The sequence below is a fragment of the Melanerpes formicivorus genome, unplaced genomic scaffold (genome assembly GCF_026170545.1).
Source record: "Melanerpes formicivorus ecotype bairdi unplaced genomic scaffold, bMelFor1.0.p_v2 SCAF_13, whole genome shotgun sequence".
Lineage (NCBI taxonomy): Eukaryota > Metazoa > Chordata > Aves > Piciformes > Picidae > Melanerpes > Melanerpes formicivorus.
In genome coordinates, this window is record NW_027142365.1 from 3239610 (window position 1) to 3258388 (window position 18779).

Sequence of the window (18779 nt, forward strand, 5' to 3'; positions counted from 1 at the left end):
TCTTCTTCTTTTTTTTCTCTTTTTTTGGTGTTGTTCTGGGCTTAAGGAACACTAATCAAATTAAGCTCCAGTCTCTCAGTCTTATTGCTTCTGATGGATGAGCTGGAATCTGATTTGACAGAGGGTATTTTAAGTTAAAATATAGAGGGGCAGAGGCCAGGAGGAAGAAAAAATAGCATTGCAAACATTTTGCTTGCCAGTGAGTGCTCCTCAGAACTGCACTTGAAGGTTAAATACTTCCCTGGTGTGAGAGGGCTCAGAAATCCGTTGCACTGATGTGAACAGTTCCACTGCCAGTAAACATTTGCAAGCTAGTCTGTGCCCACAGATCAGAAATACATTTGCAGCTCCCCCATAGCCTTAATTGCTTGCTTTTATTTTCCATCTGGCTTTGTGTTTCTGGCTGTTCTCTCTGATCTAACCCAAACACTCTTACAGATTGTTCTGCCTTTATTTTAAGGATGGTGTTTGTGATCATCTGTTTCCCTCAGCTGGAGTCAGCTTTCCTGGCTTGTGTCTCTCTCCTTTCATCGTCACCTACCCAGCTGAATCCCCACTTGGCTGCTCTAAGTTTAGCTGTGTGGATAGTGTTTGTTCCCAGATTAATGTTATTTTTGTTATGGCTCTGCTATACAGGAAACTTCTTGAGCATGTATATGTTGAAGTGTTAATGGTTGCAGGGGAGCAGAATTTGTGTCTCCATTCTGTAGAGATCAATCAATCAATGGATTGCTCAAAACACCGGTCTCCTTACATAGTCCTAGCTGGTTTCCTGTCTTCTTCTGAGCTGTGTGATCTCATCCTATGGCTCTTCTTTGAATCACAGAATCACCAAGGTTGGAAGAGACCTCAAAGATCATCAAGTCCAACCTGTCACCACAGACCTCATGACTAAACTATGGCACGAAGTGCCATGTCCAGTCCCCTCTTGAACACCTCCAGGGATGGTGACTCCACCACCTCCCTGGGCAGCACATTCCAATGGTGAATGACTCTCTCAGTGAAGAACTTTCTCCTCCAGCCTAAACCTCCCCTGGTGCAGCTTGAGACTGTGTCCTCTTGTTCTGGTGTTGGTTGCTTGAGAGAAGAGACCAACCCCCACCTGGCTACAACCTCCCTTCAGGGAGTTGTAGAGAGCAATGAGGTCTCCCCTGAGCCTCCTGTTCTCCAGGCTAAACAACCCCAGTTCCCTCAGCCTCTCCTCACAGGGCTGTGCTCAAGGCCTCTCCCCAGCCTTATTGCCCTTCTCTGGACACCTTCCAGCATCTCAACGTCTTTCCTAAACTGAGGGGCCCAGAACTGGACACAGGACTCAAGGTGTGGCCTAACCAGTGCAGAGTACAAGGGCAGAATGACTTCCCTGCTCCCGCTGGCCACACTATTTCTGATGCAGGCCAGGATGCCCTTGGCCTTGTTGGCCACCTGGGCACACTGCTGGCTCATGTTTAGGCAGCTGTCAACCAGCACCCTCAGGTCCCTTTCTGTTTGGCAGCTCTCCAGCCACTCTGACCCCAGCCTGTAGCTCTGCATGGGGTTGTTGTGGCCAAAGTGCTGCACCTGGCACTTGGACTTGTTGAATGCCATCCTGTTGGACTCTGCCCATCTGTCCAGCCTGTCAAGGTCCCTCTGCATAGCCCTTCTGCCCTCTAACAGATCAACATCTAGTGTGAAAGTGGCCTGAAAATCAGGGCAGTTTTGTCCTTGTTTGGATATATGGGAACAAGAACTTTTATTACCTTTGTTTCTTTAGTTTGTAAAATTCCTTTCTTCTGTTTGTTCTTTCCTTTCTTCACTAAGCCCAGCCCAATTCTTGCTAGAAAGCCACTGGCATTGTATTCTTAATCAGCATCCATGCAACCCAGATGCTGTTACACAAGCCTCACCTTGTGTCTGGAGCTGGGCTCAGCTGACAAAGCTCTGGAGGGTGGTGTGATGTGTGTAGAGAGGCAATGTGAAGTGTAAGTAGCTTTCTGTGAAAAGGGAGAGTTTGCACATCAGAGCTGGCTCTCTGAAGGAGAGCAACTTGTGCTCTTCATCTAGTAAGCGTGCTGCTAAATTATGCAGCATTGTGCTCCCCTGATGAATGCTCTCAGCCCTTTGTAGGCACACAGGGAGTCCTTCAGAGTCCTCTTTCAGGTGTGTTTTGAAGATGTCTCACATCCCTGTCTTTTGTGTGCATGTATTTTATTTGATAATGTTTTGACTCTGATTTCATTTTTCCCTCCTGGTGCTGTCTTTATCAGGAGCTTTGAGTGTGTGACTCATTGTCCAGCCCTTGTTGTGCTGGGCCTTGAAGAGACAGGACAAAGTGAGGTACATTCACATCAGCCTCTGCTAAAGAAGTAGAGGCTTCTGCTCATAAAATCCTTTATAGGCAGAAGTTTCAATTTCTTCATTGTCTGAGGGTGTTTGCACAGGGCTGTTCTGGACTTGTTCAGACCTGCAGATCCACAGCCTCCAGAACACAGTCTCTGTGTTTCTTGCACTCTGAAGAGTCAAATCAGTTTGAAACCCAATAAGGATTGAATTGTGCTTGTGCAAAATGGTACTGTCTCACACAAAGAGCAGACTGAGAGGGGATCCTTCAACTGATTATCTAACCCGACCTGGAATAATTCCAGGGATGGGGCATCACCTACCTCTCTGGGCAACCTGTGCCAGTGTTTTACCACCCTCAGTGTGAAAGAATCCTCCTTTCTACCTAGTCTAAATCTCCCTCTTTTAGTTTAAAACCAGCACCCCTTGTTCTGTAGCAATAAGTGCTGCTGAAGAGATTGTCCCCTTTAAGTACTGAAAGGCCACAAGGTCTCTCTGGAGCCTTCTCCAGGCCAAAGAACCCTTCCCTGGGGACTGAAAGCTCTTCAAGTATTGTATAGGATCTTGCAGACTAAGAGTTGGCACTTGTGCTTAATAATTATTTGTTTAGAGAGACACTGAGTGCCTTTGATGTAAGCCCAAGAAGAAGAAGAAGCTGTTGCCTCTATTAGGAATTTCAGAGAGAGAGACATGGCTGCAGTGTTGCTGAGTTTATCCAAAGTAGTAGGAAACTGAGTACTTGTATCAATGAATGGACAAACCTGGTTGCACAGCCTCTCTTCAGTGTGCTGTTTGGACCTCAGATGCCACTGCATGGCAAAAAAGAGGCCAAGCTGCCTTTACATGACAGTTACTTGCACCATTTATTTACATGAATGTGTGTCTGACAATAATGTACAGCAATGCCACTTAATGTGACATATATCAAATGGAATTAATACAGCTCCCTTTGCAGCTGCTTTGGAGATGAAATTATGGAGGTGTCAGTGCCTGAGTGCATGCCAGACAAATCAATTACACAGACACTTAGAAAGGATTCTTTATATCCCTGCATTAATTTGTTTTTAACAGCCATCTATCAAAATCCCTCCTGAAGGAGATGACACAAGTGTTTTCCTGTCTTAGACCACACAGCACTGCAGCTCTGAAGCTGTTGTGGTGTTTCATCTGTCACTGAAGTGAAGCCAGAGATGATCTCTGCTGTGTTGCACAGCTTAACTACAGTAGTAAGGAGCTGGCTATATCTGGACAGGAGGCAGAAGATCCTGAGAGCTGGGGAGACCTCATGAGGGCTCAGTCATTCTCTCCTGTATGTTATGGATGTTGGTGCAGGAGAGGTTGATAGAATGGCTTCAGATGGAAGGGTGGAAGATCAGAGATTTAGTTCAATCCCTTGCCTCCCTCTGGATGAGGTTGCTCAAAGCCTCATCCAACCTGGCCTTAAACACTTTCAGGGATGAGGCATCCACAACTTCTCCTGGCCACCCAGGATCTGGGTTTGAGCTGCAAATTACCTGTGTTGTTGTTTCTCTGACAGTGTTCTGCTTGTGATGGTGCAAGGGCAGGGATGAAATGTAGGTGAGTATTTAGGTGTGGTGTCTGTTGCTGAGCTAGTTACCATAGGTAAGGGGAAAAAAAAGTAGGTGAGCTTTTGGACTACCAAAAGCCTGAATTAGACTTGGCAGATTTCAGAAGTTAAATAGATGTTTGTAATAATTGCTTTGACCTTAATTAGACATCTATCAATTAGATCATGCTGATACATGGCATTTGGGGACTAAGTAGGAGTAGTGGAGAAGGAAATAAATAATTCACTACCTTTGAAACATGGGCAGAGTGGGAGAAGGGGAACTGTAATGCACTGTAAACTGTGGCTCAAAGGCCAGGCCTATAGTATCCAGTTCCTAGGCCCCAGTTTTGGCCATGTTTTATCAGGCTGAGCAGCTCAGAGGTAAGAGCAGCAGTTCTGTGACAGATGTTTTCTCCTCAGTGACTTGCTAGTATCATCATGACAATTCCTACAACAACTGTTCTAGCAGCAGAGCATCAAAATCCTTGGAGGCTGCAGTTACATTCAGGCAACTGCTTCTTCAGGGCACCAAATGCTCTATGGAAACTCTGCAGGTACCTGAAGCTAAATTGCTGTTTACCAGACTGAGCCCTCAAACTCTCAGTGGGAAGAAATACTTAACGATCAGTTGAGGAAGAGATAATTGCTGCCTCGCTCTTATGGGTATCAGAAATCTAAGCTCTTTGGGAAGCCTCTAGTTTTTCTACTGACCTGTGAAGAGTGTTAAGTTTGCTAATCTCTAGCAAACAGTTGAAAAATGCCTGTGTGCACCATGAAAGATGATGTAAATGGCAAATAGCTCAAGAAAAACTTCTCATGTTTAATCTGATTAAAAATGTACTGCAGAACCTTAGTTGTCTGAAGAACTGAGCAGTGTCATGCACCAACAGCAACAAACGACAAAGGTGTTTCTGTTCATTGTTTGCCTTCTCTGGGGGAAGCATTTAAAAGCTTTTAAAACCATGTTTAAGACCCACATGAGATGACTGAGTCATTTTCTGTTGAAAGATTCAAAGTAATCATGCAAACTTTGACTGATGTCTTTCTCTCCTTCTTAAGGCCCTACGTACCGAATGCAGCCCGTGACGCCCCTGGGGATTCTCTCCCTGGTGCTGAACATCATGTGTGGGGCTTTGAATCTCATCCGAGGAGTTCACCTGGCAGAGTATTCATTTCAGGTAACCCTGCTTCAACTGCAACCTGTAAAGGTGGCAAAGGGAGGCAGTCACTTGGGTAACCAGATGAAGAGTGGCTGCTCTGTTTCTCACTAGAGCATGCATCTTTAGAATAGAATAGAATTAACCAGGTTGGAAAAGATCTTCGAGGTCATCCAGTCCAACCTATCACCCAGCACCATCTAATCAACTGAACCATGGCACCAAGTGCCTCATCCAGTCTCTTCCTGAACACCTCCAGTGCTGGTGACTCCACCACCTCCCTGGGCAGCACATTCCAAAGGCCAATCTCTCTTTCTGGGAAGAACTTCTTCCTTATATCCAGCCTAAACTTCCCCTGGCACAGCTTGAGACTGTGTCCTCTTGTTCTGGTGCTGGTTGCCTGGGAGAAGAGACCAACCCCCACCTGGCTACAACCTCCCTTCAGGAAGTTGTGGAGAGCAAGAAGGTCTCTCCTGAGCCTCCTCCAGGCTAAGCAACCCCTGATCCCTCAGCCTCTCCTCACAGGGCTGTGCTCCAGACCCCTTCCCAGCTCCATTGCCCTTCTCTGGACACCTTCCAGCATCTCAACATCTTTCCTAAACTGAGGTGCCCAGAACTGGACACAGGACTCAAGCTGTGGCCTCAGCAGTGCTGAGCACAGGGGCACAATGACCTCCCTGCTCCTGCTGGCCACACTCTTCCTGATACTTGCAGGATGCCTGTAAAAGGCTTCCACAAGAAGTCTTTTGTTTGTCCAGGGAATGCACAGTCGATTACTCACCTGCTAGACCTCATGTGTCTTCTCATGGATCACAGCACATGTGGCTTCTTGTGGATCACAGCACACTGCATTTTATTCTTTTCTAGGGAGATTAAAACCTGAATAAATATTTTTATCTTGCCAGGCTGCATTATTTACTCTCCTCTCCCTTCTTCCCTCTTTCCCTCCATTCGTCCCTCCCTTCCCCCTTCCCTCCCTTCCTCCCCCTGCCCCTCCAGTCTTGTATTTTGTTCTAGATGCTTCTGTGTAAATTTTTATTAACAAATGTGAGACTGTAATCAACTTTTAAAAGGAAAAGGGAAAAAAGCAGTGTCCTTATGACACTGTGACACAGTTTTATTTAGCAGGAATTGCCACATAAGCCTCAGTTCTTGGTGTCTCGTTCAGTGATATTGATCTTGCTGCTTAACACTGTCACAATCAATCAACAGAAATAAGGCTGAGAGGCACTTGATGAAATAGAATGTCCTAAAATATCAAGCAGTACTTGCTAAAAGCTGTTGCTGACATAGTTGTCACTTCTTTCACTCCAAACAGGAGGACCATGAAGGAATTGGGAACGTGATTGCTTTTTTCCTACCTTTTCTAGCCTGTGTTTTACAGGTAGGTTAACTCTAAGTGAAAATGCTCTCTGGTTATTTTATGCTATAAAAATACAAGCCAAAACACTTCTCAGCTAAGCAGGGGAACAGTTTGGTTTTTATTACCCTGCCTACCACTGAGGTATTCCAGTCAGGTGGCAGAAACAGAGTTAAAGCCATGGTTGAACACTTGGCAAACTGCAGGTAGAAGTTTTGTCCTGCAAAGTGAGGCTCAATGTGACCAAAATATGTCCTAACCCACAGGTGGTTTGTTCCCTAAAGGGGGAGGCATGATGGCTTCCTGGCAGTGGCAGGTTAGTGATGGACATCTGTAGCATGACCCCCTTGAAAGGCCAAGCAAATAGAAGATATTCTAATTTGCATCAGAAAATATTCTTAACCCGTGAGACAAATGTGGTTCCTCTCCTCCTTGGATAGATTTTTACATCTACTTTTTAATAATGGATTGGTTTCTCTGACCTCCTGGTGCAGACTGAGGAAAATAGTAGCAGCTGCACATGGTGCTGTGCATTTGGCAGTCTTGCCTCTGCCTTCAGAAAGGGAATGAAAAAGTCACTGTGAAGTAACAAGGTGTGTTCTGGGAGAGTGGAATTGAAAGCCAAGCCTACCTCTCCTCCCCATCTGCCTGTGCTGGGAAGAGGCTGCTGCAACGTTAGGAAGTGACCCTCTGTGTCCCTTCCCAACCCGGATGTCCCTTCCCAACCCGGATGTCCCTTCCCAACCTGGATGTCCCTTCCCAACCTGGTTGCTCAGCCAGACTTGGCTGAAACTGCCTGCTGAGGTTGGTCTGTGAGAGACAGTGATCCCACCTCCAGCAGCAGCCAGGGTTTAGACTGGGTAACTTTAGGCTGGTAGTTGGGCTGTAGGTGGCTCCATCCCAACTGACCAGCAGGATGAGAAGGCCCCAGGGAGACCTTCTGGTGGCCTTTCACTACTTAAAGTGGCCAAAAAGAAAGCTGGGGACAGATTTTTGAGCAGGCCCTGTTGTGGCAGGAGAAGGGGTGATGGTTTGAACTAAATGAGGGAGATTCAGAGTGGAGAGAAGGAAGAAATATTTGACAGTGAGAGTGGTGAGAGCCTGGCTCAGGTTTTCCATAGAGGTGGTACATGCCCCATCCCTGGAACCACTCAAGGTCATGTTGGTTGGGGCTCTGAGCAACCTGCTCTAGTTGCAGCTGTCCCTGCTGACTGCAGGGGGTTGGGCTAGATGACCTTAAAAGGTCCCTTCCAACCCAAACCATTCTGTGAGTCTATTCTATGAGTCTAAAATATTGTATGCTCCAAAGAGATTGTTCTTGAAAGGTTCTTTAAATGCTTAACTCAGTGGTCCACAAGCTTTAAACTGAGGGCAAAATGTTTGTCCAATCTGCCCCTTGGAGCCTGTCACCCTTGGAATCTGCACTAGCTGGGTGAGTGGCTGGCAGAAGGAATAACCCAGTGCCTAGGCTGTTGTCATTGCTTAGTACTGTTGCACTTGGCTCATAATCTGAAGATTCTATCTATGGTACTTAAAACCTGCAGGGAGGCTGGTTTATTGTATCCTTAAAGACACAATTTAGTGTCTTTCAGCCTTCTTACAGTTCTGCTTATGGCAGAGCTCTGAGGTGTTAATTTGTGTCTCAATACCGCGTGCAGGTTGTTCTTCACAAAGAAAGGCTCTGTCCTGCTTGTTTCCAGTTAGTACCTGAAGCCAGAGCAGCTAAACCAGAGAGTTCTCTCTTACCCATTTGATCTGTAGCAGTCATCTTCACAAAATGCTTGTGCATAAATGGAGCTCAAATGTGAAGTGTTTTCTGCAGGCTGATCTCCTGCTCGTGGCAGCAGCACAGTTGGAAGCTGTGACCTTCAGTGAGAAATCATGATCTGTTGCTGCCTGAGTTAAAAAAGTAACTCTTCTGCCAGCACTTTCAGTTTCCTCCTGTAAGGGTTGTTGCTTTTCACACATGCTCAGCAAATGGATTCCACCTGCTCTTCAGTTTAAAAAGAACCCCCCCTCCCCCCCAGCTAAACCTGTTACCAAAAATGATTGTCCTTCTGCCAAGTCTGCAATGACATCCTCAACCTGTCCCAAGAACAAGTCTGGCAGAAGCAGATTTGGGGTTGCTGTCCTGAGCCTTTGTTTTGCAGAAATCCATGGTGGTTTTAGAAAGCTGCTTCAGCTTTCAATCTCTTTTTAATCCAGGCTGAGACATGCAGGAGAGACACCACTTGTGCAGACAGACTTCCAATTTCTGTGCTCACTCGGAAGGGTCTGGGTTGAGGTCACCACTCCAGCTATTTTGGGAGGGTTTTTCAACACAGCAGTGAAAGGGAAGCCTTGAGCTTCTCAGTGATCACTGCAGTGGCAGGCACATCCAAGCAGCATGGATTTTTGTATGAGAAAAGGCTGAGAGACCTGGAGCCATTCAGCCTGGAAAAGAACAGACTGAGAGGGGATCTTCTCTGTGCTGATCAATAACCAAAGGGTGGGGGTCAAGAGGGTGGGGCAAGACTCTTCTCAGTGGTGCCCAGTGACAGAACAAGGGGCAGTAGACATAAATGTAACACAGGAGGTTCTGTCTGACCATGAGCAGAAGCCTCTTTGGTGTGAGGGTGCTGGAGCCCTGTCCCAGGCTGCCCAGGGAGGTTGTGGAGTCTGCTTCTGTAGGGAGGTTCCAAAGCCAGCTGAGCATTTTGATCCTGGGCAAGCTGCTGTGGCAGTGTCTCAGACTGGGGGTGGTGGAGTCACTGTCCCTGGAGGTGTTCCAAAAGGGATTGGATGTGGCACTTGAAGCCATGGTTTAGTAGTCAGGAGGTGTTGGGTGACAGGTTGGACTTGATGATCTCTGACCTTATTGATCACCTTATTTTCCAACCTTATTGATTCTCTGAATGTTGTTGAACTAGATACCTCCGAGGTCCCTTCCAACCCTCAGCATGATGGGGTTGTGGTATGTGCCAGCGGTTCCCAGCTGTCTCTTGTGTCTGTTTGTACATGGCTGAATGCTAACACTGTCTCTCTGGTCCTTTTGCAGTGTTACTTGTACCTCTTCTACAGCTCAGCAAGGAAGGTGAAGACAGTTGTGCTCTTCCTCTCCATCTGCTCCTGCAACGTTTACCTCCATGGGTTACGGAACCTCTGGCAGATAGCTTTTCACATAGGAGTAGCATCTCTTTCTTCTTACCAGATACTGACAAGGCAGCTCATGGAGAAACAGCCTGACTGTGAAGTATGAAGAAGACTTTGGGTTTGCTACTTTATTTTTACAACCCCTTTTGCTGTTTGTATGAAACTGACCCAAAATAGCTTGGGAGTATTTTTAAAGATCCCTGACGCTGATGATTGCAAGGAGGAGATTGCAGAGCAGCTTGAAAGAAAGCAGGACACTGTAATCATGGCAAACACCCAGTGAGGAACAACTTTCTCCTGCAGAATGTGGCTGTGTTTCACCTGGCATGTGGCAGCTGGGCATGGTAGATCTCACCAGGTGTCATCTTCCTGGCTTTTTTCCAGTGGCAGCCAGTGACAGGACAAGGGGTAGTGAGCACAACCTTGAATGGAAGAAGTTCCATCTAAACATGAGGAGGAGCTTCTTAAAGGATGACAGAGCACTGGAGCAGGCTGCCCAGAGAGGTGTTGGAGCCTCCATTTCTGGAGGCATTCAAAACCCACCTGGATGTGGTGGATGTTAGGTGAACCTTCCTTGGCAGGGGGATTGGACTCCACCTCCAGAGGACACTTCCAACCTCTACCATTCTGTGACAGATGGGGGTTCCCCTTTCCAAAACCAGGCTTTCACTCCTTGACTATCATCATCCAGGCAGCATTTTGCCATTTGTTTTACTGGCTTTGTAACAGTCCAGCAGCTCAGTATCTTGTCCTGCCAATGCTGTGGGAGATGTTAAAGTTGTGTAGAAAAAGGAGGGCAGACTGGTGGGTGACATTTTTGCCTCTAGACTTCGTTAAGCAGTAAGAGGTTACTGGTGAGTGAAGGAGTTTGCCATAGTTAGATGGGCTCAGTGTCAGTGGGCAAAATTGTTAGGACAGGCTTCAGGGTAATTTTTCTAGGTTTTGAAGGAAAGGAAAAGCCTTGGCTCCTTACAAACCCATAAATACTCTCAATATCTCCTAGCTGAACAGTGCATCATAGTGAAGTGTGTGCTCATTGGTTAATTGCAAACATGCTTGAGGCAGCATAAAAGAAACCAAGTGAAAGGAAGTGATTTTTCAGCCCAAGTAGCCTCTGCTTCCCTGGCTAAGGTCACTCTCTTTGTGTTCCATGTTTGCTTGGGCTGGGTGGATAATAAATCCTCCAGGCCTGCTTATGGCAGCCAACTAACTCCTTCATCTTGTGAAACTGGAGGTATAGCTGGGAAGTGGAAAGCCATTTCCAGTAATGGAAAGTGAGAGCAGGTTCTCTTTATTGCATAAAACACTTTTAGTTAATGGTGTTGAGTTCTTAACACCCAGAATTTATGAGTGTGCACTTCTGACTGGAGTCCTTAAGAGCTGAAATCCTTAACCTCTGCTGCTCTGGGTGTTCCTGTACGTCATGTGCTGAGGTGCTTGTGGGCATTGCAGAACACACACAGGAATAATTGGGGTTGCCTGCTTAAAAGAAAAAGCATGGCTGTCAAAATGAGCCTCCAAAGGAGCAGGTGTAGAGGTCTCTAGGTATGGTGTTGTGGAAGTGTGGTCCTGGATTTTCTCCTGGTTTTACACAGGAAGCTGTTTCCTGCTTGCCCCATTTCTTTCAGCAGACATCTCTCACCAGAGGTTCATTTTCCTCTCCTACAATCTCTACCTTTTAGCTGCTGTAAAGAGGTTAACAGGATGCAGAGCTGCCTTCCTGAGTCTGCAGAATCACTTCACAAAATGACTTTCTTGCACCTCAGTGAATGTTCCTGGTAGCTCATGCTGCAAACACGATGAGCAGCGAGCTGCCAGACCAGGGACCTCTGGTGCTGTAACTTGGAAGTGCTGCTGTGCTGCAGCCGATAGAATAGAACAGCCTGTGAGACATCAAGAGACCTGGTACCAGAGATCTTTCCTGCAGTAAAATGTAGGAGTTTCTCTTCCACCTGATGTCAGCCCATTTATTCTAATGGTAGCAGAATGAAACTGTAGGAACATAAGGAAAAACCTTTCCTGTGAGGGGGCTGGGGCCCTGGAGCTGGCTGCCCAGGTAGGTTGTGGAGTCTCCTCCTCTGGAGAGATTCCAAACCTGCCTGGGCATTGTGATTCTGGGCAACCTGCTGTGAGTGACCCTGCTTTAGCAGGGGATTTGACTAGCTGATTCCAGAGGTCCTTGCCAAGCCTCACCATGCTGGAATCCTGTGAGGAATACTGCAGTAGGGATGACAGGGGAATGTTTTAGCCATCCAGTTCAGGAAGCAGCTAGAGCTGTGTGCCATAAGGGAGCTGTTCTGATGTAAGGAGTGGATTAAAGTTGTTTGTCATTACCCCAGTTTTCTGCCAGAGTGTAAGAAGAGAAATGAAGCTAGAACTCAACCACTGTCCTCAAGGCACCCAGATGACCCCACCACAAATGGGGGTGGGGATGGTTATTACTGACAAGCTTTATGTTCCCATGCTGTTCAGCCCCAGTTCTGCTTGATGGTGTGACCCTTTTAGCCTCCATCTGGCTAAAGAGCCCAAAAGAGATTTGATGTGTGCTTGGACAAAGCTGGCCTGGTGATACCTTAAGGCAGGCAGAGCATTTAGAGCCAGGGCAGGGACCATTATCTGCCTTTTATTCTTTATCCTTCAGTTGAGCTGATAGGAAGAAACTGTAATGTTCCAGCTGCTTCCTGAGCATCTGTTTGCTTTAGCACAGAGCAAACACATCCCCATGGCAGGTGATGCTAGCAACAGCTCTATAGCAAGAGTGGTGGAACAAGGTGTTTGGATAGCTTGTGTAATTAACCTAATTAGAGTGGATGGAGATTAAGTTCACTTTTGTTGAATGTTTTTCCTGGAAATGCTTCTGTAAAATCAAAGAGAAGCAGTTGGTTCTTTTCCACCTCTCTCTTAATTTTTGTGCTTTGTGGATTAGCTGGAGGATGGGGCTAGGTCTTTCCTACAACGTGAGCAAAGCTCTGCTTTACTCTTAATTCCTTTGCAACCTTTTCAATCTTTCCTTTTTTACTTCCCCTGTAAAATAGAATAGAATAGAATAGGATAGAATAGGATAGAATAGAATAGAATTAACGAGGTTGGAAAAGACCTTGGAGATCATTGAGTCCAACCTATCACCCAACACCAACTAATCAACTCAACCATGGCACCAAGCACCCCATCCAGTCTCTTCCTAAACACCTCCAGTGATGGTGACTCCACCACCTCCCTGGGCAGCACATTCCAATGGCCAATCTCTCTTTCTGGGAAGAACTTCTCCCTAACATCCAGACTAAACCTCCCCTGATGCAGCTTGAGACTGTGTCCTCTTGTTCTGGTGCTGGCTGCCTGGGAGAAGAGACCAACCCCCACCTGGCTACAACCTCCCTTCAGGGAGTTGTAGAGAGCAAGAAGGTCTCCCCTGAGCCTCCTCTTCTCCAGGCTAAGCAACCCCAGCTCCCTCAGCTTCTCCTCACAGGGCTGTGCTCCAGACCCCTACCCAGCTTTGTTGCCCTTCTCTGGACACCTTCCAGCATCTCAACATCTTTCCTAAACTGAGGGGCCCAGAACTGGACACAGGACTCAAGGTGTGGCCTAAGCAGTGCTGAGCACAGGGCAGAATGACTCCTCTGCTTCTGCTGGCCACACTCTTCCTGATACTTGCAGGACGCCCTTGGCCTCCTTGGCCACCTGGGCACACTGCTGGCTCATGTGTTTAAATCATGCCAGGGAATCTCAGTGGGTTAATGGATGTGTATTAGCATCTGCACACTCAGGTTTGGCTTGGGAGGCAGAGCACGTGCCGTTTGACCTCTTCTTTTCTCTTAGCATTTTGAGTGGCTCCTCTGCCTGTGTGGCACTCACACAGTTAAACTTCCTCTGGTGGAGCAGCAGGAGGAACAGAATAGTTTAGGTTGATCTCAGTGCTTTAAGATGTAATAAAAAAGAATGACTTGCAGTTTGAGTGCATTAAATCTGACTCATAATGTAGGATTATGCCTGTGTGGAATCCAATCCCCCAACACGAATCCAGCCCTTTTGGGTTTTATTCAGCTTTAAACTGTTCAGTGTAGTTTGAATTGCAGCTCCTTAACTCTCTCAGTTTTCCAGGTAAGTCCTTTGGAAACTCCTTTTTTTCCTCACCCAGCAGCTTGCCACAGGAAGATTGGCACAGAGTCAACGTCATTGGTGTGAAGATTTGCTTGGTCACTTTATGAAGCTGCTTGCTTTCTGTGGGGGTTTTTTGGCTTGTCCTTTTTTTGTTGTCCTTCCTTTTTCTCCCAAAGATCTGTTGAGTTTGTAGAAGGTGGGCTGGGACCTTTTTAGACATTTTTGCACTGTATTAATAATTGAACCTGTGTAAATGTGTATAAAGTAAATCCTTGGGCATGTGTATGTATATATGTACATAGAGCTAATAAATGGCTGTTTTGGTAAGGGTTGTCTCATTTATAGCTTGGAAATAATATGATGTGAGAATCACAGAATTGTCAGGGTTGGAAGGGACCTGAAGGCTCAGCCAGTTCCAACCCCCCTGCCATGGGCAGGGACACCTCACACTGCAGCAGGTTGCTCACAGCCACATCCAGCCTGGTCTTGAAAACCTCCAGGGATGAGGCTTCCACCACCTCCCTGGGCAACCTGTGCCAGGCTCTCACCACCCTCATGGGGAAAATCTTCTTCCTAACATCCAATCTGAATCTACCCATTTCTAGTTTTGTTCCATCCCCCCCAGTCCTATCACTCCCTGACACCCTCAAAAGTCCCTCCCCAGCTTTCTTATAGCCCCCTGCAGATACTGGAAGGCCACAGTTAGGTCTCAGAGCCTTCTCCAGTCTGAACAGCCCCAACTCCCTCAGTCTGTCCTCATAGCAGAGCAGCTTCAGCCCTCTGCTCATCCTCATGGCCCTTCTCTGGACACCTTCCAGCACCTCCAGATCCTTCCTGTAATAGAGGCTCCAGAACTGGACCCAGAGCTCCAGCTGTGGTCTCAGCAGAGTGGAGCAGAGAGGGAGAATCACCTCCCTCGACCTGCTGGCTCTGCTTCTCTTACTGCAGCCCAGGATGTGATTGTCTCTCTGGGCTGCAAGTGCTCACTGCTGGCTCCTGTTGAGCTTCTCCTCCACCAAACTGAAGTGTCAGTCCTTTCATTTGCATGTGCACCTTTAGTGTTTCATGTGGCACTGTTCAAAATGTTTAAAACTAAGCTCAGCTCTTTAACCTTCAAACCCAGAGTGATTTCAAATGCTGGCAGGGTGCACCCTGGGTTGTCTGTGGCCTGTGTGTGCCTGTGTGAAGTCGGGGTGGCTTTCCTGGAGGTGCTGTGCCCTCTGATCTACCTGGGTGTGCTGGTGCAGTGTGATGGGATTTTGATTCAGCTAGGTAGCTGCACACTGACAAGTGATCCTTCAGTTGAATTCTATAAATACACTGTAGGTGGCCTTCAAGGCAGCTGGAGAGGGACATTTTACAAGGGCATGTAGTGCTAGGACAAGGAGTGACAGTTTCAAACTGGGAAAAAAAATGGTAGATTTAGGTTAGGTGTAAGAAAGAAATTTGTCACTGTGAGGGTGGTGAGACACAGGAACAGGCTGCCCAGGGGAGTTCTGGATTCATCACCCCTGGAAATGTCCAAGGGCAGGTTGGATAAGGTTCTGAGCAATCTGGCCTAGTGACAGGGGTGGACCTAGATGTAGAATAGAATAGAAATAGAAATAGAAATAGAAATAGAAATAGAAATAGAAATAGAAATAGAAATAGAAATAGAAATAGAAATAGAAATAGAAACAGACCAGGTTGGAAGAGACCTTCAAGATCATCAAGTCCAACCTATCATCCAACACCACCGAATCAACTAACCCATGGCACCAAGCACCCCATCAAGTCTCCTCCTGAGCACCTCCAGTGATGGTGACTCCACCACCTCCCCAGGCAGCCCATTCCAATGGGCAATCACTCTCTCTGTGTAAAACTTCCTCCTGACCTCCAGCCTGAACCTCCCCTGGTGCAGCCTGAGACTGTGTCCTCTTGTTCTGGTGCTGGCTGCCTGGGAGAAGAGACCAACCTCTGCCTGTCTACAACCCCCCTTCAGGTAGTTGTAGACAGCAGTAAGGTCTACTTGAAGTCTTCTTCTGTTCTGTGATGCTCTGAGTCTATACAGAAGGCTGCTTATCCAGGGAGCAGGAATGGCACTGTGTGTCTGCAGCAGAGGCAAAATGTGAAGTGCTGCAGAGAGTCCAGCAGAGGCTATGAAGATGCTGAGGAGACAGAAGCATCTCTGTGAGGAGGAAAGGCTGAGAGCCCAGGGGGAGGTTAGCCTGGAGAAGAGCAGCTGAGCGGGGGGGGTGCTTCTCAATCCTCACCAAGACTGGGGAGCAAGGGGATGGGGCCAAACTCTTTTCAGTGGTGCCCAGCAACAGGACAAAGGGCAGCAGGCACAAACTGGAACCTAGGAGCACCTACCCATAAGGAAAAGCTTCGTGAGGGTATTACAGCACTGCAGCACTCATTGCCACGCTCAGAGGAGTGGATGGAGGCTGTGTGTGCCCCTGAAAGGAGGGAAGAGGCAGAGGAGTGGATTGTGCAGGCAGGAGGTGGTGATAAGCTAAAGCTGAGAGTGGAGGAGGGAGGAGAGAGTGCCTGCTTCTCCTGCCCTTTGAAATCTAGATGTTATTTTTGTTCTGTAAATAAGTGATTGCTCAAAGTGTTTCTTCTCAAGGTGCCAAGAGAACAACAGCAGCCTCTCCCTTTTCCACTGAGGTGAGGGGGGGAAGCAATTATAACTCCTTTTCTCTTTTGAAGATGCTGATAAAAGGAGGTGGGAGGATCAGAGGGTCCCTGTGCCAAAAGAGGAACAACTCCTGAGGTGATAGAAATACATGTTTTCATTTGAAACAAAGTAGCTCAACTTCTGCTGCCTGCTGACTTTCAGATGCGACCTAATTGCATGGGAAAGAAAAAAGTGTTTGAGAGGGGGAGGGCTGCAGTGGCCGAAAACAGAGCAGAGCAGCTCTGTCTGCAGCTCGGTGTTCCCTCCTTGTGATGGCTCTGCTGTGCAAGGCCACTCTTGGAGCAAGGCCAAACCTCCTCCTACAGGGAAAGGCTGAGAGACCTGGGGCTGTTTGGTCTGGAGAAGAGCAGCCTGAGAGGGGATCTTACTGATGTCTGTAAGTGTCTGAAGGGTGGGTGTCACGAAAAGGGCAGGCTCTCTTCAGCGGTGTCCTGAGATAGGATAAAGAGTGATGGATACAAACTGCAGCCCAGGAAGTTCCACCTCAACATGAAGAGAACCTTCTCTGTTGTAAGGGTGATACAACACTGCAGCAGGCTGCCCAGGGGTTGTGTAATCTCCTCTAGAGCCTTTGCAGACCCATCTGGATGCATTCCCATGTGGCCTGCCCTGGGTGCTCCTGCTTTGGCAGGGAGGTTGGACTTGATGATCTTCAGAGGTCCCTTCCAACCCCTAACATTCTGTGAAACGTGGGAAGGCAGGAGGTGAGGACTGTCAAGAAGTCTGAAGTGGTGTTTGCTTTTAGAAGAGATTAGAATAGAGTAGAGTAGAGTAGAGTAGAGTAGAGTAGAATAGAATAGAATAGAATAGAATAGAATAGAATAGAATAGAATAGAATAGAATAGAATAGAATAGAATAGAATAGAATAGAATAGAATAGAATAAACCAGGTTGGGAAAGACCTTAGACATCATCCAGTCCAACCTATCCCCCAACACCATCTAATCAACTAAACCATGGCACCAAGTGCCCCATCCAGTCTCTTCCTAAACACCTCCAGTGATGGGAGCTCCACCACCTCCCTGGGCAGCACATCCCAATGGCCAATCTCTTTCTATGAAGAACTTCCTCCTAACATCCAGCCTGAACCTCCTTTAGGCTTTGGTCTTAGAAACAAGTTCTTCACAGACAGAGAGATTGCCCCTTGGAATGGGCATCCACAGCCTCCCTGTGCAGCCTGTGCCAGAGTCTCATACTGAAGAACTTCTTCCTCAGCTCCAGTCTAACTCTGCTCTGCCTCAGCTTCAAACCATTTCCCCCTGGCTTCTCTCAGACACCCTCAGGGAAAGTTCCTCTGCAGCCTTTCTACAGGGTCCCTTCAGGTACTGGCAGGCACCTCTGAGGTCCCCCTGGAGCCTTCTCCTCTCCAGGCTGAACATCCCCAGCTCCCTCAGCTCCCTCAGCTCACAGCAGAGCTGCTTCAGCCCTTGGATCATCCTTGTGGCCTCCTCTGGATTCAAAAGATCTTGAAGATCTTTTCCAACCTGAATGATTCTAGGATTTTATGACCCCAAACTCTTTGCCTGGTGGATGAGGACAAGAACCCCAAGCCAAGCTGCAGTGAAGGTGCCAGGCCTGCTGAATAAAGCTGTGCATGTCACAGCAGGCTTTCAGCAGCAGAGCACCCTGTGTTTAATGGGATATGACATGCCCTGGCCAGAGAGGGGAACCAATGCTGTGCTCAGAAGATGTGGTAGTGAAGCTCCAGCTGCTGAGCGTGGTTCTGGGTGGCAGGGATTGCAGCGGCACTGCCTCGCCCTGGGTTTTGCTGTCTTTATGTGTTAGGTGTGACCCAAATGTACACACAGCACTGGGCTTCCCTGCAGGACAAGGCAGGAGTCTGGCATGTCTACTGTGAGCAGAGCCAGGAACTAGGGCATCCTTCCAGGAGGTTTGCCTCCTCCCAGGGTGATGCCTTTCACCTGCTCACAGCTGTTACCTAAGACTCTTGAGAAACATTCAGATGGTGCAGAGCAGGAGCCTCTGATGCTTGAGCTGGCAGTGTGGTCAGGCTGGGTTGCTGGTTTGGACTCACAAGTCAGAATTCCCACAGTGTGTCCTGTGTTGGTATTGAAGCTTCTGCTTGGTGTCTAGCCCAGATGTGCCTAAGTCCTAGTGTCCTATTTTGTCCTCCAACCTGAAAGGAGGTTGTAGCGAGGTGGGGGGCAGCCTCTTCCACCAGGTAAGAAGTGACAGGGCAAGAGGAAACAGACTGAGGATCAACCAGGGAAGATTTAGATAGGATATTAGGGAAAAAAGTCTTCACCAAAAGGTCATCAGGCTGCCCAGGGAAGAGCTGGAGTCACCACTGCTGGAGGTGTTTGAAAGGCATTTGGATGAGATGCTTAGGGACACAGTCTAGCAGTTGTGTACAGGGAGATGTCAGATTATGGCTGGACTCTATGATCTTAAGGCCTTTCTAACCAGGTGATTCTCTGGTTCCTTCACTGAAGCCTCTGCCTGAGG

General features: G+C 47.6%; 1 protein-coding gene across 4 annotated transcripts in view; it reads left to right on the plus strand.

The window, feature by feature from the left end:
• SEC22C (SEC22 homolog C, vesicle trafficking protein) overlaps nucleotides 1-13960 on the plus strand; it is a 28763-nt gene extending 14803 nt beyond the window's left edge. For 3 of the 4 annotated variants that reach the window (XM_068145897.1, XM_068145895.1, XM_068145896.1), the window contains exons 6-8: nucleotides 4946-5064; nucleotides 6362-6427; nucleotides 9441-13960. In XM_068145897.1, the coding sequence (XP_068001998.1) occupies nucleotides 4946-5064; nucleotides 6362-6427; nucleotides 9441-9641 (386 nt within the window). In that variant the 3' untranslated portion in view covers nucleotides 9642-13960. The remainder of the gene's footprint in view (nucleotides 1-4945; nucleotides 5065-6361; nucleotides 6428-9440) is intronic. The other variant, XM_068145898.1, reaches the window with a different exon arrangement.
• The last annotated feature ends 4819 nt before the right edge of the window (nucleotides 13961-18779 follow it).